The sequence below is a fragment of the Cardiocondyla obscurior genome, linkage group LG03 (genome assembly GCF_019399895.1).
Source record: "Cardiocondyla obscurior isolate alpha-2009 linkage group LG03, Cobs3.1, whole genome shotgun sequence".
In the NCBI taxonomy this organism is placed as follows: domain Eukaryota; kingdom Metazoa; phylum Arthropoda; class Insecta; order Hymenoptera; family Formicidae; genus Cardiocondyla; species Cardiocondyla obscurior.
Genome location: NC_091866.1, coordinates 4,645,188 through 4,663,135, shown reverse-complemented (window position 1 = coordinate 4,663,135; position 17,948 = coordinate 4,645,188). Strand labels below are relative to the sequence as shown.

General features: G+C 36.0%; 2 protein-coding genes across 2 annotated transcripts in view; both read left to right on the top strand.

The window, feature by feature from the left end:
- Positions 1–17,948, top strand: part of Naglu (N-acetyl-alpha-glucosaminidase) — a 68,454-nt gene that overhangs the window by 16,148 nt on the left and 34,358 nt on the right. The gene's annotated exons all lie outside the window — the stretch shown is intronic.
- The window catches only part of LOC139113800 (calcium/calmodulin-dependent protein kinase kinase 1), a 51,339-nt gene that overhangs the window by 2,713 nt on the left and 30,678 nt on the right, over positions 1–17,948 (top strand). The window contains exons 2-3 of the mRNA XM_070675213.1: positions 5,026–5,515; positions 11,849–11,918. Of these exons, the coding sequence (XP_070531314.1) occupies positions 5,485–5,515; positions 11,849–11,918 (101 nt within the window). The 5' untranslated portion in view covers positions 5,026–5,484. The remainder of the gene's footprint in view (positions 1–5,025; positions 5,516–11,848; positions 11,919–17,948) is intronic.

Sequence of the window (17,948 nt, the reverse complement as noted above, 5' to 3'; positions counted from 1 at the left end):
CCACTTCGGCTCTTCGTTATTCCGTTATTATTCGAGGCAAGAGGGATTATATATAAGTCTATATATATGTGTGTGTATTAAGGACGCCCGCATAACTCCTTCTCGTTTACGTAGATAGTCAGGGGAAGTTCGTGGCCGAGCATCGCAGCACGCAATCGAGATCATAGATATTTAAGTGTCTCGAAAAAACTTTTTGACAACGTAATTTGATTGACTAAAAACCGAAAGCGTGCCATTCAAAATAATATTGTAACGTGAAATTAGCAAGAGCCCTTTTCTTTATTAAATATTAAAATATTCATTATACTATTTTACACGAAGAGGTAAAAGAAATTATTTTAATTTCACTATTTCTTATAAAAAAAAAATTATCTCTGACAACTAAATATTGAATTAATAATATAATAATTTACCGGTTAGTTTATTTGAATTGAATTGAAGAGTTTTAATTTTACGCCTCCTACAGAAGCTTTAAAATTTTTATGAGAAGCATTGCGCTGTTACATTTTGTTGCTGCTAGAACGTAATATGCATATTGTGCGGAAATAGAAAGTTCAACAACCGGCGGGATTATAGAAAAAGCGAGTTTCTGAGTCTGGAATCGTTTTTGCTCTTAAATAAGACACTCAGGAAAATCGATAGGCGCGTCAAGGACAGTTTCGCGTACTTTCGTGCCATCTCTCCTGGCGCGTGCTTCATCACGCCGAGGACGGCCTGCACACAGAAATTGCACGTGCAACTTGATAACGAGCTGTAATAAGAATCGGCCATGCATAGAGCTGTAGTCGATTAAATCTCATTAGAACTCTTTACAACCTCTTTACAAATTGAGAAACGACAAAACGTAAAAGGGAAGGAAAAATAAAAAGTGAATCATCCTCGATTAAAGTTAACCTACACCGATTCGATTCGTATACCGTGAAATATTAATCTTTTTCAAAGTACAAACTGACCACTGGTTTATCTCCGACTCCGCGCAAGCTTCGCCAACGGACGCGAGACGTAACGAAATAAAATGAAGCGAAGAACGCGGTTAATCTTCGGAAAGACGACGATTAGGCATGAACGACATAGACCGGCCTAGGTTCTTCGCGACGGTACGTAGGTAGAGTTTAATAAAAGACAATGCGGAAGAGATACCGTGTGTACCAGCCGACTGGTTGTCGCGGTTAGGTAGAGTCGTCCTAAATCGATAGAGCCAGAAGCAAGAGCACTGCTGGCTGGGATACACGACCGTGCATCGTACATATAAAGTGTAGATTTAGACTTGAACGTATTCACTTCTCTTCACCGCGTCAATTTTTTCCCCCGCCTGCTTTTTCCACGTCCTGTGACGCCTATGACGTTTATTTTACATTTTTATTTCAATCCAAACTCGTGCCCTTTGCACGCGATATTACAGCAACGAATATATATTACTCTTTAATTTATTCTCATGGATAATTGCAATTGAAATGTAATGTCGAAGGGTATACAATTTTTTTAACAAATTCAAAACGTTCGATACAACACATTAATCAAATCGAGAGTGCGCCGGGAAATTGTTCTCGCATTTATTATCAACAAATAAATTGGAAATAGCATGGCTTCAACCGTATAAATTTTAGACTAATTTTTATACATATAAAGTCAAACAGCGAATATTGAAATAACTGGCGCATTTGCAGAGACAAAATAAAATACGTAATAACTACCTTCGATTAAAAAATATTGGAAATTACTTTCGGACAATGTCGACGTTAAATTATTAAACTCGGCGTGTGTGACTACAGAGGTTCGCCCGAAATTCTGGGATGCAAATTATACGAGGCTGCGAATTGCATATTTACAAAAGCCGCGCTTATGTCAAAGCCGCGCACGTAACAATCACGCGAGACAAATGCGGTCCATAACCCGATATACTGCAATGTATACCTCTTACAACGCGTATTCGCTCTAGAAATGGATATACATTGTATATTATGTGAATAGCCGTGTCTCTTTAAACTCGGCACTCTCGCCAATTTAGGCATAACAATAACGCGAAATTGCAAAATCAAAAACGTTCCTGCGAGATGTGCGATTTCGTCCCAGATAATCGACCGTTTGCCGCCTCAACTCGAGCGCGTGCTTAACGCAGGAGACTGAAAATGTCAGGCTGGTTAAATAAATGCGCGCCTTCGCGATAAATAGCGCCGGTAATTTGCTAAACTCTAAATGTGGGAATAGCGTCACGCTGCATTAACTGTTTCGAAAGACACACATCGTCGATGCGTCAAAGGAACGTCGTCGAGAATAAGCGCCGGAAATCGGTGGCCGGGTTTCGTCCTTTGAATATAGCGCCCGAGGGGATTTACGCAAACAAAACTGACAATCTCCGACTACGATCTAATAATATTCACTGTCAGCGTTTAAAAACCTTTAGCGCACGTCGCGTTACAAATTTTCAATTACAATTGACGTATCATACATATTTTTGTGACCTCGCGAATTCTAAGTGTTCCTTCAAGCTTGCATATTTATGTCTTACGTATTTCGTAGCGATAACGCCCAGCAAGCGGAACGAAAATACTCTCCCTTCATTTCTGCGAGTTAGAGGAGCCGTCATCTTTCAGTTACGGTTCAGGGAACAGGGTGGTATTGTTTGCTCGTCCAATATTTTTCAAAGAAAGATAATCTGTCTAATGGCGCCACGGAGAGAAAAGAGATTCTCGTAAAATCTTAACATGAAAGTCAGATTAATGTATCGCCGTTGATAGTTTCACGACAAGACACTATAATCGCTGTAAAGCGAACAAGCTTTTCCGTGATACTTTTAAAATATTCTTTTGAAATTCATCTTATGCAATATTTTATTTTATTTATTTATTATTTTTTTTATATCTGCAGCATGAAATTAAAACACTACAGTACATTATTTACTATGAAAAAAAGCAGAAATCGTATATCCCTTTAATATTGTAGATTAAAACTGCAATTAACATTATCTACTCATTAAAGACACGAAAATAATCGTTTATAAAAAAAAAAAAAAAAACGTAGTTAAAGTTATAAAAAAATTAAAATTACTATTTTCCACGTGATATTAAAAAGTAGCATTCTTATCTACGTACGAAGCTTAGAAATCCTATGTTCCCGTGGTTTAAAGGTAAATGCACAAATTATGTTCATTATGTCCACCATTACGTTTAGCTATTTCGCTTTACCTCCAAGCCACAGAATGACGCGGGTTGTGGTGGCTCAACGCTTCACCTAACATACACTCTAATATACTAGGTAAACATATCAAGCGCAAAATTAAACGTTCACAAAATTATAATTAATTCCAAATCTAACGTGTAATCTTTTTTTTTAATTTTACTCAGCTTTTAATTTACATTAGCTTTTTACTTCTGCGAATAAATCTTTCCTTTTATTATTATGCACAAAAGTTATCAATTAGTTATCAAATACGTATTAAATTCAAATACATTTGATCTCAATACAGGTGAAACGTAATAAACGTGTATATTTTATATTTTAATAAAAAAAAAAAAAAAAGAAAAAAGAGGAAAAAAAAGAAAAAATAAATAAAAAGTAGAATTTTAATATTTAAAATGCAATAGATATCTATGGAAATAGTGCGCAATAAGAATTACAATGTGATAACTGGTGCGTGAAAAAATTAATTCCCTCTTTGTGATAAATTGTAAATCGCGTCAAAGCCGAATTAATTTTTTCACGCACCAGTTATCGCGTCGGAAGTCGCGTAGCGCGCTATTACAATATTTGTTATATTTCTGATCATATATGTAAATTCGTAGATATATGCACGTTTTACGTATTATCTGTAATATTGCGTTAGATATTTCGCAATATATTATTTCGTGGAATCATTAATAATAAGATCCGATAATGCAGCTTTCGTATATACACGTTGACACGCAGGCAAATATTAATTTCAAAATAATAACCCCCGCGACGTAGGAGAATCGCGATCTCACGTTACAAGCGTGATACAATATGGGGATTGTGCCCGAGCGGGACAAGAGCACGCTGGAATTACCGGAATACAATTGAATCGTGTTGTGCTTCTCAATGCATTCGAGAAGATCATGTAACACGTAGAGGTACCGACTCTCAGATGCACCAACACGTTACGCAATGCGTGTAGGTGAAACATTGAATTTTGATAACGCGTGCCGCCGGGCGTGTGATTTATAATAATTAATATAATCGAATTCGGAAATGGAATAACCCGACGTATAATATTTAAATACGATCACCACCAGACAAAAATTTTTTTTAAAGTCGTTGCTAAAGGGTTTATACAAACGATTTTAAACCTGATTTACGTGCTGAATCGAGAGAATGTAATATGAGACGGGCGAGAGCATTTATAATTAAAATAATCGTATAATTAGGTGGAATAATCTGACGCATAACTTGCATTAAGATAATTTCTATGCCGCCAGTATGGCCGTGATACGTTAAACGTGCAACAACGTTATCTCGCCGACGCGTCGAGTCGCGGCGCGTGGGTTACTTTCATCCAAAACACCTGCGGCGTCACTCGTAATCAACTCCTTATTCTCGAAAGGTCAGCAGCCACGTATCTCCGACCCTAAGCTAAAGGCATCCGACGTATAGTTACGCATATGCAAAACCTCTAAATATTATACGTATATGTATACGTAATACCGCGCTGTTACCTCTTGCCTCTTCATTTGATCCTATCAATTCTCGGTATATGTATATATATTATTTATATAATTAACGCCACGAAATTAGTGTAGAATCGTTGCGAGCCGTGCAAGGTTCACAAACATCGTGCATAATATACAATTACAAATTGCATTACACAAACATAATTACAGAACACGTTTAATTAGCATACTCCATTTAGAACGTGCATTTCACTATCCATTTAATCAGATTGTATATTAGAACATGATGTTCGGATAAATAGCGAGTTTTTTTTTTTTTAAGTTTAATTTCCTCGTCTTCTCCTATTTCCGAGCATCTATTAAACTTTAACCAACGTGTATTTTCTTTTTTCTTTTACAGAGACGAATGAAGCATCTTCCTCCGGAGACTATCAGAGATAGATCGTTTTACGACATACATATACATATGTCTCGACCCAAAAAATGTAAAAAGCTAATTCTTCGTCGAGTGGCGATTTCATCGTGCGTTGAAAATCGAAAGATCTGCACGAAGGTTCGATCAACGGTTTAAAATTGCTTTCGACGAAAGGTATCGATTTACGACTCGTTAATGATGATCCATTGTACAATTAAAATTACGCGCGAGTGATAAGTGCACACGGTGAGAAATAAACGAGTGTTCGCGCGCGAATGAACGCGGTGAACAAAATAATTAAGCCGTCCGATCTCATTGTCAGATTAAGTGTGAAGAAGCGAGGAGAAAAAGAAAAATGAAGCTTAAGCAGTCAGTGTCGGCCGATTTGGTTAATCGGCGCTTAATAAGTGCCGCGTAAATGTGCGGAAGAGGGCAGCTATCGAGATGAAATTGGGTGATAATATGACTATGGAAGGTGAGTGCATTCTACTCTAGACTGACCATTTCGTCAGCTTGTCTGATGAAGAATGATTTGTCAAAGTGTATGTGATAGTTTCCGAATGTATTATAACGTCCAGTCTCGGTGTATAATTTATCATCTCTTTAATTTGCTTCATATACATACGTATACATACGTACATACGTAGATCGGATTAAAATCCATTTTCTCCTAATTATACGACAACGATAAAGTTTCTAAATTTACCGATGAATAATTTCACTTTATATCCTAATTTATTTATAAAAAAAATATAAAATTAACTTTATTTTTTCGCGCAATCTAGAGTTCTAAATATAAATATCGGATAACTCGGTGTATGATGTGAAACTGCGTGGTATTTAAATAATGTTAAAGTCAACCTGCAAATTTATCATAACCATAAAAAATTAATCCGAAGCTAAAATTTGTTAACTGTTCACACTTCTATCTCATGTTTAAAATTATCCGAGCTTTTCTCGCACGACATTCGTTAAACATGCAGATGCGATTAGAAAGAGAGAGAGAGGAAGAGTAAAACACACAAAGAGAACACGTCAGATTTTCGACGCTGCAAATCTGAACAACGTGATTAATTTTGAGCTCGACAAAACTGAGAGAATAAATTCAAAATTTACAACTTGAGGTTATCAATTTAATGTAAAACATTATTTACGCTATATTGCCAAAAGGTGGATATGAAAATTTTTTTAAGATTATCAGATAATATAAACCTGACGTGTTTTAAGATTAACTTGGGAAAACGCGATATAAGACGACATCTTGAAGGACATCTTATACCTGCACTATGCAGCTATAAACTCACGTTTAAACTAAATATGCCGTGGCATGTCTATGGACCGTGAATATAAATAACGACAATTTTATTTATCGAGAGCGCATAACTTTTGTTAGATAATAAATAATGCATTCAACAATGGCGTAACTATTTAAATTCAAGCGAGGATGTATAGGCTGCGAGCCTAGAATGTTAATCTGGGAATTAATTAAAAATTCTCTAATTAAAGATATGACAACTATATGTATGTACGTATACATATGGTATTTTTATTTCTTGAAATTTTCTATTTTAATGTAAAAAAAAAAGTTTAACGACACTATATTTTAATTATAAATTTAATAATATAAACTTCAGTTTGCTGGGAAATATTTCAATCATTTAAATCTCATTGTTGACTTATAATGTTGTGACTGATGCGAATGCGTACGGACGCGTGTTTCTTGATCGTGTATAATAATGAAATTATGCGGATCAGATCCACGAAATGAGCACATTTCCACGCCTGATTCCTACAATTCAACTCGTCTTCCGAACGTGAAACACAATTGTTTCTGATTTTATATATGTATCTTTTTCTCATTTCCATCATGAATGGCTTTGACTTTCGATAATTGAAGCGTAAACAATTTTACGCCTCAAATTATTAGGGAAAATTCATTTAAACGACTTAATTAATTTTATTAGCATTAAATGCGAATTTTATCGGCGACTCGTTTTTTTTTTTTTAGTTTTAATGTACATTATAACTAAAACGGTTAATTAAAAAAATTTATTCTAATTTTATCAGTTTTTATCGCTTTTAACGTGTTAATTATAAAGTTTATTCCCCGAAAAACTGACATATAGAACGGCAGTACTGGCAAAATTGAGTTTAATGTCGATTTCCGAACTCATCGTATCGTATGTCCAGTTTATAGTTTCATCTCGATGATGCGAATATCGTTTGCCTGATTACCGAGTGTGCTTGCGCGAGATTATAATTCTACTTAACGAATATTCCTTAATAAATAATCCCGAAACATATTTTATGTACAACACTCTGAATAGTTTTCCCGTCACTGTATTTTTTTTCAAATTAGGAAAAAATATTACGTTTATTATAATATTAAAAAAAAAAAAAAAAAAAATTTTTAAAGTTTGTACATTTGCAGTAAATTTTTTAACGAGACTTATTTTTATATTATAAATATAAATACGAAGTTTGTAGAAAAATCGACCAGTGATTCTAGTCATACGTGAAGTAAACAATCTCATGAGCTTTGTTAAGAACAAATAAGTAGGTGTAATGTTGAAAGAATCGTTGAAGAAAGTACGTACGCAAGTTTAATCGAAGCTCTAAGAATATCGCCCTGTAACGGATATTAAAGGTTCACCCTGTTACACGAGCGACATTTGCTAATTATAAAGTTCCGCTTTTACAATGTCACGAGAAGTGATATCGATTATGCGGGCATAATCGAGTATGCAACCGAACAATTTAATCTTCGCAATGTCGCAATTTCTCTTTTAAACGCTAAAATTGTTAATATATTTAAATTTTCTCTTTTATTTTGTAAATTTATTATTTTAAAAAAATGTCATATACGTGTTGCTTTTTAATTATCGTTGAAAAAACTTTTTTTTTTATTTTAATATTTATATTCGATTTGCATGAGTACGATTTAAAAAAAATACTGCATCGCTAAACTCGTAGTTTATTATACACAGAAAGGATGCGTATATATGCGTATTTATTAAATATTTAATTAAAATAGAATTCGCGAGCATACGCGCCGTGTGTATTTGCAATGACCAATGATTAATGAGTGGATGTTGACGTTGAATTTACTACAAATATCCTTTTCATTACTTTATATGTATAAATTATGTCTATCACATATGATTTCAATTACAGAAATTCATGATGTAACGCAAACACAAGTATACGATTAAAATGTATATGTATATGCGGCAGGCGTATTTAATGTTAACAAACTTGCCAAAATAAGACAACATGTAGATATTGCTCCACAGGGCAAAATAAACGATCGTTAATTTATTAGCGTGATTAGCGTAAATTAAAATTCGATAGAATCTTAATAAAATTTTATCATTTTGATTCCGGTGACCCTCCACAATAGGTAACAATTTTTCAAATCGTAAAACTAAAATCCGGGCGTGTATCGTGATAAAAAGAAAGCAAGAAAAAAAAGAAAAAAAAAAAAACCTCTCGCGTGGAAAATTCCGGAAAACATCTGTGATTTTCACAAGCGGATATCAGTTCGCAGCGGAGGAAACAGTTAGGGGAGGGACATCTAGATGAGAATGCAAATACAAATGGGTATAGTGACGGTGCAAGAATGTGCGCATTTCGTGTTCAATTATCCGACGGACGATTCGTAGGCACATGAGTTGGTCAATTGTTAAATCGTCAAGAGACCGGCGACCGCGCATCCGTATTATCTTGGCCATATTCTCCTTTCTGGTTATAATCAATTCTCGCTAACTCCTCGGGTGTGCTGGCAAAACCGTTCCAGTGACACCTGATATTGATCGGGAGAGCCACGGAAATGAAGCGTCATCGCCGCCACTACAATCGCCAAGTCTTGATAAGAATTGTTTACCATTTTTGAAAATAAATCTAAAACATATATGTTTTTACCAATTGGCTGATACTTAAAATGCTAATAATTGAAATAATTATTTCTATAATTTTTTTTCCTTCAAGTAATTAAATAATTAATTATCTATTGAGACTTGAAAAGTGTAATGACGAGAATAATGTTAATAATTTGGTGACAAAATCAGAAGAAGCCTAATTTCGGAGTAAAATTAATTTTTTGCGAATTAATTGTAGCGAAATTGAAATATCAATCGTGAAATATAATTTCTCATGAAAATACGAAGAGCAAAGAAGAGACGAACATTTAAAACGAGGGGATGTTTAATCGACTTAGATCCGCTTTTTCGTTCGGCGTCTGGTGTGAAGTCGAGCCGTGAAAGGATCGATAAAGGTCGAGAGTAGAAAGAGCAATCTGGACGGATGAAAGCGAGCGGTTGCGGCAAGTGATGCCGCATCAGAACGGTGATGAGATAAAGACAAAGCGAGAGCGTCAGGCTGCGAAAGGGTCGACAAATTGGCGTACTATTTGCGTCATGTTTATGCACCTACTTACAATCTATACTGGGAAATAATTTACGTCGTTTGACACGTTGTATGAAAAAGTTAATTAACTGTAAATTTTAATTCGATTAGTTTATGTAGGAAATCCATTTTTATAAATATTTATACGAACATGTACATAAGTATAACAAAATTATAATTATTAATTGCTTACAATAATTAATGCAATGAATTTAAATAGAGATCTCCGTATCATGGAACCTATATTATTAATCTGGACGATGTGCGTGCGTGTATTTTTCAAAATTTACGCGAGATAGATTAAAGAAAAAAAAACGTAATATAAAAGAAAGACATCCTTGAGAAATAACGCTATGGAGGAAACGAGGAAGAGGTTAAACGAAAGGGGGATGTGTTTGCCGTTTATATTATAGACATTTCGCGGGATTGCTTTTTGCGCAACGTTGCAATTGCATCGTTCTCAAAGATCTTCTTAAGTGTAATGAGACCTTGAGACTTTATTAGAGAAAAAAAAAAAAAATTGGAAGAGCTCGAGCGAAACACCAACGTTTTAACTAAAGATAAAAACAACGGTGATTGACAAATACCGATATTATTATTATAAAATTTTATTATAAAAATTGACGAAACGCGTTTTTTTTTTTTTTTAATACCTAGTATTTATTCTGCCCCAATTATTACTTATCCTTAATGCTGTCTTTTTAACATACAAATTTACAAATTAATTCAGCATTAAATTTGTACAATTTCGTTTTGTTAGTATTTTATAATTTAATTTAAAAGGTAAATTGCACTACATTGTTAGGTATACATTTAGCTTTAGAAATGAGGTAATTCTCCCATCAATTTTCCTTGAAGAAATCTTTATCTTGATAATAGAAATTCTAATGAAAAGTCTAATGAAACAGTTACGTAAAATCACCTGAATTTTGTTGCCACAAGCTACAGACTGTGGAAACAGAGAGAGTATGACTTTTTGACATTTGAGTATTTGCCCAGTTGAGAAACATTTATTTTTTTGTTTTTTTTTTTTTTTATCTTAAAAGGGGTTGTTTAATGTATGCGATTACGCTGACTTTGTATGTCAAAAGGTAAACGTGTAGGTAGTTTAGCGATTTTATAAAATTTTGTTCCGCAATATAAATGATTCCGGAAATTGAAAACAGCTGACGACCCTTCACTGCAGCACAAGTTGTCTAACGATGAGTCTAACATATTAATAACCATCTTTTAACCTCAACGAATTTGCCCGTTATTTTTTTACAATAGCGCATTTGTAAACCAAATATTACAATCTTGACAATTTAAATTTACGAAAGATAGAAAAAATTAAATAACTCCTACTTGTGTTTTTGTTAAATAAAAAGAATAAAAATATTTAAGCATGTAAAGAGCGAAAAGCACAAAAAAAAACCATTTTCTAATCTAATATTTAAATCACTTTGATGACTTTGAGAGCTTTATAATAAAATTCCTTTTGAATCGTGCGGAAGAAAAAGGGCAAACTAAATTGCACTTCGATCTCGGCTACCGCGGTAAGATTAAACATTTCCGTACAAGGACCACCGAAGTTTTATAAGTCAAACTTGAAGATAAAACTATTAAATTGTATATGCTCTAGATGCTGTCAGACCAAGTACTACACAGTAAATGTTTTATCAGCGTAACGGAGTTACAAACTATCTATCCGAAAGCCAGCTACTTTTAAAAAGACGTTACAAAACTTTGTACAGAGAAACAACATTTATTTGTATTTTTTTTTTTAATATTTTTTTTAAGCAAAAGAATTTACTTATGCATCGCGTTGTATTAAAAATACAAATTTTGTTAAACTTCAAAGTGACGACACATTGCGTAGAATAATGGAAAACTGATTAAATCCAAACGAATTATTTAAAAGCATTTTATGCATATTATAAATAAAATGATTAACCGTGTTGTAGAAAAAAAGAGACAGGAGGAATAGAAAATGATAAAAGGGACGAGAGAGACAACAGAAAAGTATAGCTTCGTTTCCAATCGATAGCGAGACCATTAATCAGTGCAAACTTGATTAAGAGTCGTGATATACCGTTCTCTCTCTTATTCTACTCTTCTATTTTTTTTTTTCTTTTTTTTTTCGTGAGCAAGGAATTTTGGGATTTAATTTAATCTGACTTACTTTCGTAACATCACATTACTTTGCGGCGATAATTGGAACACTTCTGAGAATATTCGAAATAATTCCAATACGTTGCATGTAAAACTATAGTTTTTCGATATACGCCGAGCAAATGTTTAACCTGATCCGATATTTTTTTTCGTCCCAATGTTGATATCGATACCTATTGTATGCCCTGATATGTGCCATGCGCCTTGAAACGATTATCGCGTTAACTAGAGCACTTTTTTTGTAATTTTCCAGCTTGCAACGTATGGAACGACGTGGGTAGTCCGCGAAAGTATCGTCCACCGCGAATCGGTGACATTCCACGGTAAGTAGCATTTGAAATAACTTAATCTAGAATTAAGACTCGAAGAATCTTGATAAAAACTTATCTTACGCGAGGAAAGTATATACATATATTGACACGATGTGACTATATTATTTAGTTGTCTCGAGTGATTATCGCGATAGCCTAGTCTTATATATCCCATTTACGTCATGTGTATTCTTATATTTAGCCGTGGTATCGAATTGCGCGAACTGTTTACGTACACGGCGGACTGTTTTACAACGTCTGTCGTTGATAATATCACTCATCGGCACGCTTAATAGCGAATTAAAAAAAAGTACCTGTTTCGAAAGCGGAATAATAAGCGATGACAATGCACCCACTTACGTAAACACGCGAATATAAATGCAGGTGTATTTGAACGGCACCGGTCCGCGGACGTGTGCATAATACCGAGTGGATTAAGTGCGTGTCGTGCTGTGACAGGGAGAAAGATGAACTATGCAGTTTTCGCTTTTGTGGAATAACGACGTGTCTCGGAAAATTGACGAACATACGATCCTTCAGAAACAGATGCATATACATGCGTATTGGGACAATGGTTTCAATAAATAACTCGAGCAATGTTTCAAGTAGGAGTCGATCAATTGGCGAGATGCTGCTCGCGCCGTTTGGAGGATGTTCTAAAGTCGATATTTAATTTTCATGGCACCGGGAACTCGCGAATAAACGGCCGAGTGAAACGAGCCACGATATGCCGGACGGCGAGTGAAGCGAGCTGCAATATTTCGGACGCGACGTCCCCTTCGGACTGCTTTTCGCCCGCGATACGAGACAATTTTTCAGTAGCTCTTTTTCGAAACAAATAGCACGATGAGTATGATGGGCATAAATGTGGAGAAAGTGATCGTCTGTTACCAAGTCGACATCGGCTCGATCGTATATTGGCCGCTGCTTTCTCGCGACAATTGGAAACCGAATCCGCGTGGATTAAACTCTCGGAAAAGATTCTCGACGCGATAGCAAGATCTCGGCGAGCTGACGAAAAAAAAAAGTTCTAAAGGAGAGTCGCGTGCCGAGCATAGTAATTGTAAATTTTTCTACATTCAGTACGAATACGAAATATTTTATTTTTGACAACAAAGCATTCATTGATTAACGTCGACCTTCGACAGCATCGTTCCGCGCTTTAGTTGAGGAAAGAAGCGAAAAAGCAAGTTCAAGGAGGATTGCCATAATGCATCCAGGCATGCGAATAGATATTTTTAACCACATATAACCGAAGTCGATCGATATGTATCGTACCACAGCAGAGATTTGTGTCTAAATAATTGCACCTTTGCCCTCGTTAACGTGAAAGGTAGGAAACTACTTGAATTATTTAATGTCGTCTCCTTGAAGACACGATATATGCTTCCTTTCTTCCAAAGAGTTTCAGCTCCCTAACCGCTTTAAAATCGATCCGGCCAAAACTTTAACGAAACGAACATCTGGCGATTAAGTGAAATGCAAATTATTCACGAAAGTAAGGCTTCCCTCTGATGAATAGCGATTCCATTTCACAAAGGAGTTAACGATCCTATCGACAAACATTCATTTAGCGGGTTAATATTTCCGACAAACATCGCCGTTACAGTACAGAGATAGCAGTTCGCAATATACAGCGAAGCGACGGGAAAGAAAAATAAGCACCGGGGAAAAACGCGAGAGCGGGCAAACGCAAGATATATTTTGAGCTTGAACCGAGCGTCGATCGATGGCTGGACCATTACTGCTTAAATTATTGAATCTTGCGGAACTAACCGATGTACGAGCTACGAGCCTCGCTACGCAAAAATAAGAGCAAACGCAACCGACACCATGGGCATACCGATCGGCCAGTTCTTTTCCGAAAGATCTCCTCTCCCTTTTCCTATAATTTTTTTTTTATTTTTATTCCCCTATCACTCGCCGCCCCCAGAGCGCTGTTCTCGCAATTTATCTCACCGCAACGCGAAGCGACGACAGTACATTGCGCAATATTCGCCCGCGTATTCCTGCGGTGACGTAGCTTCGAAATCGCACGCGACGTTCCGAATACCGTCTGCATTGTCCGAGATAGAACGATCGCGAGAGTAACGCGGTTACGAACAACTGTGTCAACGGATTTCGTCGATAGGAGTTTCGTAATATCTGTGTATCGCTCCCGTATTGTTCAGCTGACGTAACGGCTAAATTATTGATACGCTGATCGTGAGCGCGTCATATCCCACCCGCATTGTTGAAAATTAGAGGATTAAAGATTGGCTAATTTTATATTCTTTTAAAAAGGTACTCAAATTTTTATAGATAAATTGTAGACGCGAGCAGGATCGATCGAGAGACAAATTTCATGCATAAGTAGGTACGAGATAAAAAAAAGTCATGCGACTTACCAATCTCGGCGGATTTATAAAATTCTGCCGGTAACTGTAACATACAATTAAATAATATTAATGTAGGCGTGCTGAAAATACAATAGTTAGTGTTTAAACAAAAAAAATTACGCGTATGTATTTGATTCTTTAATAAAAATTAATAAAAATAAAATTAATAAAATGACAAATTTGAAAAAAGAATGAAATCTCACCTTAAAGTTGCTCCGCCGATGCAGGATGCCCGTCCCGGGCCTGCTCCTCCTCTCAGATGGAACGAGTCATCCTTCGGATTGGACAGTCGCGAGAAAACCGTCTTTGCCTGGAACATATTAATTAAATATTAAAATTAATAAAGGTTAGAAGAGAAATTTGCGTTAGATTAAAACAAACAATAATAATAATGGAAAACAATGAGAACGAGAAGAGGACGCAAAAAGCACAAAGTTTAACCGCGCGCACAAAAAGTCGTCAGTCTCCGTGCTTCGTTGAGCTTACACTCGCAGAACTTTCGGTTCGCTGGAGCGCATCAAAGCTGAGCTTTTCACTTACAGATGGGTCAGCCTGCGTCTGACGCGCATTGCCGCAATGGGCATATAACCGATTCTCGCCCGCTATTCTCAAAAGAAGCGAAATGATACCGAAAATAATAGCTCGCCGTTGCTTTCAATATCCAGAAGTCATAAATATATATAAAACCCTCGTCAGGGACGAATTTTCAAGGAAGTCTATAAATATCGAAGAATATCAATTTTGGAAAAATTTTTCGCAAAGGAGACATTGTTTTATACACGAGCACGCAATCCGCCGTTTGTAATATGCGTGAAATTTATTTGAAAACTTGGTATTTTCCTGAAAGAGAGCCCTGACCCTTCAACGGAAATTGATCCAGTCGATATCCGATTTCTCCTACCGTGAATATAGTCACGGTGTACAATTACGAGAGCTCTTTGCGAAGGATTTGAAAGGCGAGAATTATGAGAATACCGAGATATAAAAAAAAAATGAGAGATACGCAATAGAGATATGCAATCTGTTACGTGGTTATAAGTATACATTGTATATAAAGTGCTTCATTTAATTATTAATGTCTTTTTTTTTTTTTTTTTTCTTTAAGTGAGATTTTAAAACATGAGACTTAAGTCGTAATTTAATTTTGCACACGTCGAAAGATTTTAAGATCCCAACTACAGTCATCGTAAAGTCTAAACTCAAGCCAGTGCGAAAGAGCTTCAATGCTTCCGACTTGGAATTATGACAACCTCTACTTATAATATAATGTCTTTTCTGAAGTAGCTCTCTTCGTCTTTTGCCTTATTCAAGTTTCCGTTCTGCTCCAGGCAATGCACGCTTTCATTACAGAAGCCGCTGCTTGTCAGAATACCGAGAGATTAAATTCTAGAATACCAGACTTGAAATTCTCCTTCGCCAGCTCTCATTTTATCATCACTTGCTTGACACGGCGTGTGGATTTTACGAATTTCGAACTACATTAAACATTTCAAGACCAATGTCTTGTTTTTAACATAAAAATATGAAATAAATATTGAAAATAGAGCAATATACAAATATAATATAGATTAATTTATCGGGCAATCACTTTATATGTAGGTGATAAATGTGACTTTCTCTTCTTTGTCAAAATCGACTCGAAAATTGGATTGAACCATTAGCTAACAAGTTTTTCCCGAAACTTTTCGTAACGTTTCGCAACAAAGTGTGTAAGGAATAAATTGATAATGAAATTTTGCACTTCGGAAATCTGCGAAGAATACTTAAACGTTTCTTTCACAAGGCTCATGGAATAAAATTAAGTAATTGAGAAAACTTTAAATCTTCGTGACACACGTTAGTTTATTTATAAGCAGTTAATCCCGAAGACGTAGAAGGAAATTTGCAATGACGACGTTAGTAATTATCACACGCAGGAAATGTGTATGACGTGGCGTAGTTGCTCAGAAACATCTGGTATGTTTTGTCAGACGCGTAATGTAAGTAAATGTAGCGATATATTACGCACGACTGTTACAGTTTCGTTGAAAGAAATCCCCGTTGAAACTTTGAATATTAATAATTTATTAAATAGCCTTTCACTGTAAAAATTAATAAAAAAAAAAATTTATCGAGATATTATCAACATTTATATTCAATTACGGTTAGTTCATCTAAATTATGCGCGAGAAAAGCGAACATCTACCTGCGTGATTAACTCGATGGCCGATATACGTGTTTGGCAACCTTAAATACCGACGATTTGAATTCTACAAGTTCCACAGTGGTTTGCCAGCAGGATGTCTCAGGATAATTTACGTCGCTACAATATAATAGATGCAATAATGACAACGTTTCCTATGCGAATTGCAGTGGCATGTTGCCAATAAGGTCAAAGTTATAAATTATCACGTTTTTTTTTTTTCTCCAACCGAAGCTGCATAATCATGCGCTTGCCGATATAGAGACATTTTAGTATTCCTCACGCGTCTTAAAGTGATTCTTTCGCCGCGTTGTTGTAACCGGTCCAAGTAATTATTTCCGAGTCAATGAGAAATGTTACGAGACGAAAAAGAAAAAAATTGTACTTTTGTTCCTTACGTCGCTATAAGACTTGAAGTAAATTGCACGAAGTAACCTTGTATAATTCCGAATATACTCTCAGGATATATTTATATCACACAGAGGAGTGTTCACCAAATGTGAGACTTCGTGGAAATGATATCCGCGTATCATTGAATAAAAGAACGGCGTTCTCCAAACGGCGAGGCTCAAGAGCCCGAGAGTGCGCACCCACACGCGCTCGTACTTCTCAATACACGCGTGTAGCCACATAGAAATACGTTGCTGCGGAGATGACGCAGGCCAGACTGGTCGAAAGATCCAGCGGATACCCCACTTTCCACGATCAGAAGATCGTTGTGGGTTGTGGATCGGAGACGAGTTCAGGCACGTGCGAACCAGACGAGTGTTGAAAAAGGGCACCGAATACAAAAGCCGAGTAATAAATTTGCAAAGAGAACGCGGAGGCGCTTACATAAGCTCAATCGTTCCGCAGTCTGTGCGAAGCTAGTCGTTCGGAAATATCTGCTTCTTTCAAGATCATCCGTTGCGAATACGTCCGAGGACATAAAACAAATTGTTAAGGGACACATCAAATCCGTCTTTTCTTCTTTATCTGCTTTAGACTCGAGTTACTTTCAAAGAAATGTTCATTTTTTATCCTTTTTTTTTTTTTTATTTTAATCAAATATATTTGAATATATTGTAAGAAATTTAAGGCTCTTTTTATTCAGTTACGTGGCATGTTAAATCGTTCCGGAAAATATATTAGTAGTATCGAAATGGAAACAAAGTTTTCCACTATATATTCTTTCTATATATTTTGCATCGAATCAAATCAGGGCTCGGATATTACATCTCCGCGTGCATTCGCTTCCTCTCTATCTCTCTTGCTCTTCCCGATCCGTTATTATTATTACGTAACTCGAGGCCGAAGCAGAGCAAGCAAGTACAATATACGACTGGAGTATCGGTTCGAAAGGTGGTGGAGAAGAGGTGGTGGGAAAAACACGCGGCCGCGGCCGGTCCAAACTCCGCCAGAGCTATGCAGCATGTAGTCGGCAGCCGGAGCGGAGAGAAACGTGATTGAGCAAACGAGTTTGTCTCCGGGAATCTGAATCGG